Genomic DNA, 8,352 nt, shown 5'->3' with positions numbered 1-8,352 from the left:
GCGCGAGGTAAGCGCGTGCGCGCGGCCGGCGGCGCGCACGTACCCGTGAAGGCGTCGCGGATGAGCACCTTGAGCCACATCCGGTCGCGAACCGCCACGCCCGAATCGCTCCTCATCATCGCCTTGACGACCGTCGCCATGTCGCCGTCCACGCTCAGATGCTCGTCGTCACCTGAACGCCGCGACGTGCGATGATGCGGACGCGACGACGCTTCGACGGAGTGATCGGGGGGCGCGCGTTACCGTAAGGTGGGAGGAGCTTCCCCGTCACCGCCGCCGTGTGGGACACCCAGGAGGCCGGGTCGATCGGACGCACCGGCTCGCCTGGAGGATGAGGATGAGGCGCGCGTCAATCCGGGCGCAACTCGCCCACCGGGTCTTTTCGGGCCTCGGCGGTCACTGACCTCTCGGCAAGGTGAAGAGGCCGTCGGGCGCCGGCTCCCAAAAGCGCAAGAATGTCAGCGACAGCAGGCTGGGCGCACGCGGGCACACGCACACGCACGCATGACAGATGCTCAACCGAGACGCTAGGAGGCGCTCGCGCTTACCCCGGCCTCTGGGCGGCATCTCGGAGGATCTGCGCGGCCAGCGAGCTGCTCGCCTTCTCCAGGCTCACCTCGTTCACCTGGCGAGGAGCGTCATCGTCGTCATCATCATCGTCATCAGGTGATGTGCCACGTGCCAGGTGACATCGTTGTGATGTGGTGCGCGTGGCGTGGCGTGGCGTCACCCGTATCAAGACGTCTCCGCTGCGAACGCGTCCGTCGGCCGCCACGGCGCCGTCCTCCGCGATGGATCCGACGCACACGCCGGCGCCTTCGTCCCGGCTTTGGCCAACCACGCTGATGCCCAGGAAGTCACACTTGTCTGCGCACGCGCACACACGTCCAGGGAGGAGATGCGGTCATGCGGTCGAACGCGACAAACCGTGGCCTGCCATATATGAAAAGGGGGGGGGGGGGTCGACTCTTTCCAGCTACTATCGCACGACGCATATATTCTAGTTGCATGACGTCGGGTGGACAGGGCCTATGAGGAGGCGTTGCGGTCGCTCTGGGACTGACGTCATACGACGAAGGCCGCGCCCATGCGTCGGTCACGCGGGATGACAAAGTTGCATCGGGGACGCCTTCACTCGCGTGACTCATTTGACCCACTGACTGGTGCCACTGAGCGCGACTTGGGCGACTCCCGTGAGTCACGTGAGCCAGGCGGGTCACGTGGCGGACGCGCGCACTCACCCATGTCCAAAGCGACGCTCAGCACGTTGATTGACATTGACGAGTCGCTCAGGCTGCTGACTGACTCGCACTGGGAGTCACACACACACACACACACAAAGCATCGCACGCGATCGTCAGGTCGTCACGTCGGAAGCCAGCTGTCAATGAATATTTCCAACACAACGCGTATACGTACAGCACGTAGCCTCTCCATCCCTTGTGGACACGGATGTTGTTGCTGCGACAAGGAATCCTGCTTTTCTGCTCATCTCACACACACACAAAGTTTGATTGACAGCAGAGTGGGTGTCCCACAACAAGCTAACAGCAACACACACTCAACTCAAGTGTATTTCTCGGGCACTTTCAAACAGCCATCCACACGCACCCATACACGGATGCAGGCGCACCGCAAAACAAGCACTCAACGGTCAAGCGCAGACATACGAGCTCAGACACGTGCACGCGCTCACACGCTTGGTGAAAACCCAATCACTCCGAGACACCAACAGGCAGACGTGCGCACGCCAAGAAAAGCGGAAGCCACGCACCTGGCCGTCAAAGGTCCAACGCGGCCGCATCAAGGCAGCGCCTTCACCTTCGGCACCGCGGTGTCCTTTTTCAGGCTCGACTTTGACGCGGCGGACAATGGCGCCGCGCCCACGTGACCGATGGCGGCCAATGGCGGCGCGACCGCCATCAAGAGCTTTACTGGAGCGGAAGATGCGGTCGGCCGCAGCGCCCGGAGGCGCCTTTGCTCACGTTGACGACATTGAAAGGCGGCAGCTGGGTTTTTTTTCCCCCACCCCCACTCTTTTTTATTTGCACAAAATCAAAGTTGCCTCGGGGAAGACGCACCCAAAGAAGAGGAAGGTGTAGCGCTTCGCTAGCATGTCGGCAGCAACGGCTTCACGGAAGCCAACCGCGAGGCACGTGAGGGGATGGCGGCGGCCAATGCGCGACTGTAAACGGCGGCGACCTGATGTGGTCGCGCCTTCGTCCTCGGAGCGGGAAGTCCACGCGGGCGCGGCGCGGGCGCAGGCAACATGGAGGCGAGCGCGTCCGCCTCCCTCAAGCCGACACGTCGACGTCTCGTAAGGGGACGACGGCGGCGTCGGGCGGCTGCAGGGGTGGCGCTGCGTCTGCGCTGTGTTGTCCCCGCGCCATGATTTGCTGCAGCGTTCGCCGCAGGTCGGGGTGAAGTCGACGCCGGGTCTGCCGGAACGCGTCCGCGGCCACGCCGCGCATGGCGCCCGCCGACAGGTCCTCGTACAGCGGCACCGCGTACATACGAGACGTCTGCGCGCACACAACGGAAGCCGCGGGTCAGCGAGACCGCAGAGCGCGAGCGGCGTCGTCGGCGCACTGACGTGTTTTTGGAGGAAGGCGGCGAGTCTGGGCAGGTCGGGGTAGAAGAGGCTCCGGACCACCAGCTGCAGCCAGCGCACTTGGACCTCCGCGTTCGGGCCGTCCAACAGCGAGGCGTAGCGCGTGCGCATTTGCGACATCGCCTCTGAAATGCGCACGCACAACAATTGCTCAAACATCGACACTTGACGCGCGCAAACACGCAGCAAACAAAGGCGCTCGAGCGTTTTTGTTTTCCGGGAGGAACGGTCGCAGCCCCCCGCCGCCCCCGAAGCGCATGGCCGCGCCGAACCTAGCATCACGTAGCCTAGCGTACCGTGCGGCAGCGGCGCCCGGTCCAGCATGCAGTCCAGAAACAGAACCACCTGGAACGTGCTCCAGCCCGCCACTTCCAAAAGTGCGGGCGCCTCGCGCGTGTCGTTTGCGCGGCCGCCGCTCCACGCGCGGCACGCTTCCCTCACCGGCCGGGTCAAGGCGGCCCCCGCCGACAGGTCCGGCTGGTGCGGCGGCGCCCCGCAGCCCGTCAGCCAGCGCTGGAAATCCACACCTGACGGGGAGCCGAGGGGCGGGGTCGGGTCACTCGGCGGCACCGGGGGGGGGGTTTTGCGGCGGCCGGTCCCAAACGTACCTTCCTTCTGCGCCGCTTCGGGAAAGGTCGCCAGGAACAAGTCCAGGAAGTCCCGAGCCACCACGCTCTGGAACTTGAAGCGGCTGATGTAGTCCTGTCGGAGGCGAGGCCTCGGGTGAGCATGCGCGCGCGGGAGCGAGTACGTGCGCGCGCCGACACCGACCTGCAGGAATCCGTCAAAGAGTCCGACGTCCCCGCACAGCGACGACAAGTAGGATACGAAGCAGAAACCTTTCTCGTACGTGAAAAGATTCATCAAGGTGCTCGGGTTCACGCCTGCCCCGACAAAAACACGCAAGGCGGGTGAGCGCGCCGCGACTGCGGGAGAGCGCGCGGGTGCGTAGCGCGCGCGCACGTACCGGGCTCCAGTTTGACTTGGAGCCGAGTGACGGGGTTGTTGTCGCCGAGCAGGCGCAGCTGCCTGTGCAGGGCGTCCAATCGTACGGCGCTTTCCAGGCAGGTGAAGGCGGCGCCTAAACAAGGCGAACGAGTGAAGGCGGCCGCACACCGTGCGCTGGGCGCGGCGCCCTACCGTAGGCCCGCGTGGTGATCCTGCGCTGCGCGTAGGTGGCCAGGCCTTCGCTGAGCCACATCTCCTCCCAGCTGGCGTGGGTGACGGCGTTGCCGAACCAGGCGTGAGCCATCTCGTGCACCACGTCGATCAGGAGGAAGTCGCCGCTCTCCAGGATGGACGCCGCCATGAAGGTCAGGCACGGGTTCTCCATGGCCACCATGGGGAAAGCCGGCGGCAGGAACACCAGGTCGCACCTGCCGACATCGGCATTAGCCGGCGCTCCGACAAGAGCTCGGAGCGGGAGGCGGGTCAACGAGCACCGTTTTGCGGCCGAGGCTTTGCGGCGGCTTCGGCCCGACTTTTGGCAGACACGAGCTGACGTTTGGCGGACGGACAACGCGACGGGGCTCGGTCGCGGCCGGGACTGCCGACAAGTCGAACGGGATGGCTCGCGCGCCAAAGAGTTTACCGTGTTGTCCCGTCCTCGTTCAAAAGAAATCGCTTCCAAAAACCAACAGTCTCTCGCCGCCCCCGGTGGCCGAGGCGGGCGCGGCAGAAGAAGCCGGCAGAATTGGACCGACGCCACGCGACAGCGCTCTTCCGCCTGCTATTTGACGGCGCGACGGGACAACGGCACCCAATGAGTCGTCGCGATTTGAGATGGGAACGCTTTATGTGGCGGCGCGGCTGAGATTTTTTTCAAAATGTCCTCCGGCCCCTCGCCGCCGGCCAGGAGGACATTTTGAACCGCGCGCGTCCGCGCCGTCAGCCGCCCGGCCGGCTCTCGTCGCGAGTGCGCCAATTGCGTCGCGGCGCCACTCACCTCCCCCACAGGTACTGGCCGAAGAGTCCCTCCGCCGTGGTTAGCAGGCGCTCCACGCTGCCCGCTAGCTTCTTGGCGGCGCACGACAGCAGACAGGGCTCGGCCCACACGCGGCTCCTGAAGGGACACGGGAGACCAAGGTGGGCGGCGCGTGATAAGTGGGGGTTGGGGGGGGGGCACAAAGGACAGCTACCTGGGGCCCACGTCGGCGTGTCGCAGGTTCCCGGCCACCAGCGCCACCAGGTAGGCCGGCACGGGCGCGTCCATGGAGAAGTGGAAGACGCGCTCGGCTTTGGAGTAGCGACTGCGGGACGCGCTCATCACAACTGTTGTGTCGTCCGGAACCTGACACACACACACACACGCGCGCGCACGCACAGTTAGGAATGACTTGTGGGAGCCGAATGCACAATCTGCGTTTCAGACCACAAGTGCCGTCAGAAACGGGTCAATGTTGCCAAGTGTAACAGTGCACTTGCTCGCTATCATTTGCTTCTCGTTCTTCCCGATCCTCGCGATGCGTTTGGCCCCAGTGGCCCTCGTCCATCCCGTCCTGCGGACTCGGGCCCCCCCGGCTCATCCTCTTAAGCCAACAGTCTCCAAGTTGGCTCTTCAGACGGACGGCGATTTCAAATCGGAGCGGCAAACGGGTGCCGTTGTCCAATCCAGCTTCTTTCCTCTTTCGTCGTTGGCGCCTCGGTCACATCCCGGCTGGATGACCGCAACGCGCTTGACTTTGGAGTCGGGCACTCCTCCATCGAGCGTCGCTCGCCGCTCGCCTTTTGACCGCTCCTCGGAAGAGGGAGCGCCGACACTGACTCGCCGGCTCATTTGAAAGTTCTTTTGAAGCCGCGACGATTGGTTTTCCAATCTTGAAATGAGCCGGCCCCCGCGCCCGACCCCTCGGAGCTCGTGCGCACCCGCCCGCAGCCTCGGGTCCGCGTGGGGCCAAACGCTACTCCAGGTAGCCACAACTAAGCGGGAGCTCCGAGGGGCGGCGGCCTTTTCTGTTGCCGCTCCCTCTCTTTGGAACCGACGTTCGGCAAGCCGCCTCGCTGCCCATCTTTACATCTCGTCATTTTAAGCCTTTGGCTTGTGACTTGATTTTTAGTTGGACGCTTTTGCTGCTTTCGTTGTTGTATGAATTCTGTTTGTTTCACGCCGCAGCACTTTACAGAGAGCGGCGGCTGTTTTCGAGTGCTCGAGACATTCACTCGGGTTGAGTTGAGTAGTTTTGGCTTCGTTTGTACGCACGGACCGGGTCGCGTGGGGTCAGAGGTCACTCACGCGAATGGCCGCCGTGTAGGTGCTCTTGACGGCTGGAGAGTCGAAGCACGGGAAGAAGGAGCGGTTGGACACCGAATGACCTTGAGTGAACACCAGAGGGCGATCTTGACCGCACGTCAGCTCGGAGTCCAGCCACCACATCTGGAACACACACACACACACACACACACACACACACACACACACACACGTTGGCTTCAAATGATAACACACACCTGTGCGTGCGTGCGTGTGTGTGTGTGTGTGTGTGGCCCCCGTTGATGTGTTGCTGAGCATGTCTGCGTGTGCTTGCGTATGTAGAGTATTTGTAACGCATATGCACATGTCGAGACGACTCCAAAGATGGCGAAATGTCTGGACAACGGGCACAGTGCAACGATCGTCGGTGGGGGAGTGCGACCGCCGTATTGTCGCTACTTGACAACTGAGTGGTTTCCCTCATTTGGTGTGATGGCGCGCCAGGGCTGTTTTGCAGCCCTTCTCAGAAAAACGAGCTCGGCGCGGTTGCAAGTTCCAACCAAAAGCGGATCGAAATTGAATTCTCATTTCACATTTTTGCCACGAGGCCGAAATGTTGGAGGAAGTGGGCGAAGAGAGTGGAAGCGGACGGTCGGGAATGGAGGGCGACCGACACAACAAAAGTCCTAGCAAGCGCTTCCTAAGTGGCGAGACTCGTTTTGGAGTGGGAGAGGGTGTCGACAATTGTTTTTCTTAGCGGGGGCAAAGAGGAACTCCAAACAGATTTTTTTTCCATGAATTTAAAACTCGATTAAAAAAAACCACAACCCTTGACAACGATGAGATCGGCACGGTCCATCTCATGGCAGGCTTTGGCTCCCGAACGCATGAGGGAAACGCTCGTTGAATTCCTGTTGGACGATTGTTTGACGGTCGGCGTTGCGGAAGGCGCCTTGTTCCAGCCGCAGCTGTCGTGAAAGCTGCTCGATCAACAAAGACGCATTCTGTTCCAGTGCAATTTCTGCTTTTTGTTTTTTGCCTCGGCGCATCGGTTGCCGGCGCGCGGCGTCGGTCGGCAAGTGTTTGAATCCAAATCATCTCCAGAAAGTACATGACAACCACGTCGAGTGCGACGATTTTTGAATGAGCGCAAAGTTTGTTTTCACCGACGCGGGCGCCATTTCAACTTGAGGCGTTGAAAGCACAGATCGCGCGCGCGTCCGCGCGTGCTCTCACCGCAGGTCCGTCCGTGGCCGCGTACCTGACGGCGACCCGCAGGGGCGTTCCGACCTCAAGCGCTTCGGGAAGGTCGATTTGGAGGGCGGAGCCAAAGCTGGCAAAAGGCTCCAGGCGGAAGGCGAGGCAGGCCGGCTCTCGGGCGCCGCCGCTCTCGCAGTCGACGGCGCGGACCGCCAGGGACGGGTGCGCGTCCAGCACCAGGGTCCGGGCTCCCGCGACCAGGGGCAGCAGGTCCAGAACCAGCCAGCCGCTCATCTCCTTCAGCGCAAAGTTGACGCGCAGGTCCAAGTGGAAGTGACGCAGCCCGAAGTCCACAAAGTTGGAGGCGGACGCCACGTCTGCGGGGGGCCGCCGCCGCCAGCCCGTGGTGTAGGAGGAGGAGGCGGCGGCGGCGGCGGCGGCGGCGGACTCCCCCAGGCAGCGCCCTCCTCCGGAGGAAGACTTGCGGCAGCAGCACAGCGAGGCCGGCGAGGGTGCGGGCGCAGACATCTCACGCCAACGTCAGCGAACGAAAGACAGGTGCGACGCAAACAAAAGCTCCAAACGCAAGATGCTATTTAGCATTAGCATCTTTAGCTCAGCCGCGGGGGTCCCAACTCAATGAGGAACTTCAAACTGCATCCCGACAGGACCACATCCGAAAGTCGACTTGGAAGGCTCGCTCGGCGGACACGACGTCCTCGACGATGATTGGCTGAAGGTTAATGAGCCATCGTCTCCCACGTTAGCTCCGCCGCGGGGGGGTCCAAAGTCAACAACCAACTTCAAAAAAGTCCAAACGCGCCACCCGAGTCCACTTCACAGCAGAACCCGCGAGCGCAACCACAAATCGACTCGGCTGCTAGTTGGCAACGTTAGCACGGTGAGCTGTCGGGCGTCCGATCCTCGACCGCTTCCTTCACCTGAGCCGGCTTCCGCGAGCTGCCCGCCGGCCCGCACCTGCTACGCGCGCGGTTCCGACCGGGTCCGTCCGCTGCGGTCAAGCGGGCGGTCGTCGTCGGCGCGCTCCGCCGCGGGTTGCTTCGACTCTGCCCTTTCGTGTTCGGGACGCTCGGAAGCTCGCGAGCCGGCAAACAGGAAGTCGAAGAGGCACTCGGACCAAGTTTGTCGTGAGCGCAAGGGGGCGCGCGAGAGCACGGCGGGGCGGGGTCAAAGGACGTCGTCACGGCAACCCGCGCGACGACTTTTTTTCCCTTGCGGGCATCGAGCCGAATCACTCCGCGTGATTGAACGTTCGCAAATCAACGCGCTGCAATTTCAAGTACAGAACAAAAACAAATATCAAAAAGGACAATCATTTGGAGTCGTCTAA

General features: G+C 62.5%; 2 protein-coding genes across 6 annotated transcripts; both read right to left on the bottom strand.

The window, feature by feature from the left end:
- Positions 1 to 2: 2 nt before the first annotated feature.
- LOC109514231 (segment polarity protein dishevelled homolog DVL-3-like) lies at positions 3 to 1,542 on the bottom strand (the record flags this gene model as incomplete). Its single annotated transcript, XM_019867155.1, has 7 exons — positions 1,420 to 1,542; positions 1,242 to 1,311; positions 731 to 867; positions 549 to 625; positions 405 to 472; positions 244 to 324; positions 3 to 172 (listed from the first exon to the last, which is right to left on the bottom strand). Coding segments are annotated over exons 1-7 (621 nt in total), but the record flags the coding sequence as incomplete, so codon positions are not given.
- A 480-nt stretch (positions 1,543 to 2,022) lies between these two features.
- rnpepl1 (arginyl aminopeptidase like 1) lies at positions 2,023 to 8,130 on the bottom strand. 5 transcript variants are annotated; one of them, XM_019867806.1, is made up of 11 exons: positions 7,038 to 8,130; positions 5,844 to 5,984; positions 4,750 to 4,901; positions 4,557 to 4,673; positions 3,752 to 3,987; positions 3,579 to 3,692; positions 3,373 to 3,495; positions 3,220 to 3,313; positions 2,908 to 3,138; positions 2,594 to 2,736; positions 2,023 to 2,522 (listed from the first exon to the last, which is right to left on the bottom strand). In XM_019867806.1, exons 1-11 carry the CDS (start codon positions 7,527 to 7,529, stop codon positions 2,110 to 2,112), a joined length of 2,256 nt encoding a protein of 751 aa, XP_019723365.1. In that variant the 5' UTR covers positions 7,530 to 8,130; the 3' UTR covers positions 2,023 to 2,109. The 5 variants fall into 5 exon arrangements, with proteins under 5 accessions (XP_019723365.1, XP_019723374.1, XP_019723400.1 ...); XM_019867815.1 differs by having other exon boundaries at positions 3,373 to 3,450; XM_019867841.1 differs by having other exon boundaries at positions 7,063 to 7,168.
- Between the last annotated feature and the right edge of the window lie 222 nt (positions 8,131 to 8,352).

Source organism: Hippocampus comes, unplaced genomic scaffold, assembly GCF_001891065.2.
Source record: "Hippocampus comes isolate QL1 unplaced genomic scaffold, H_comes_QL1_v1.1 scaffold49, whole genome shotgun sequence".
Classification (NCBI taxonomy): Eukaryota; Metazoa; Chordata; class Actinopteri; order Syngnathiformes; family Syngnathidae; genus Hippocampus; species Hippocampus comes.
The sequence above is the reverse complement of the archived record's forward strand: the minus strand, read 5'-3'. Positions and strand labels throughout refer to the sequence as shown.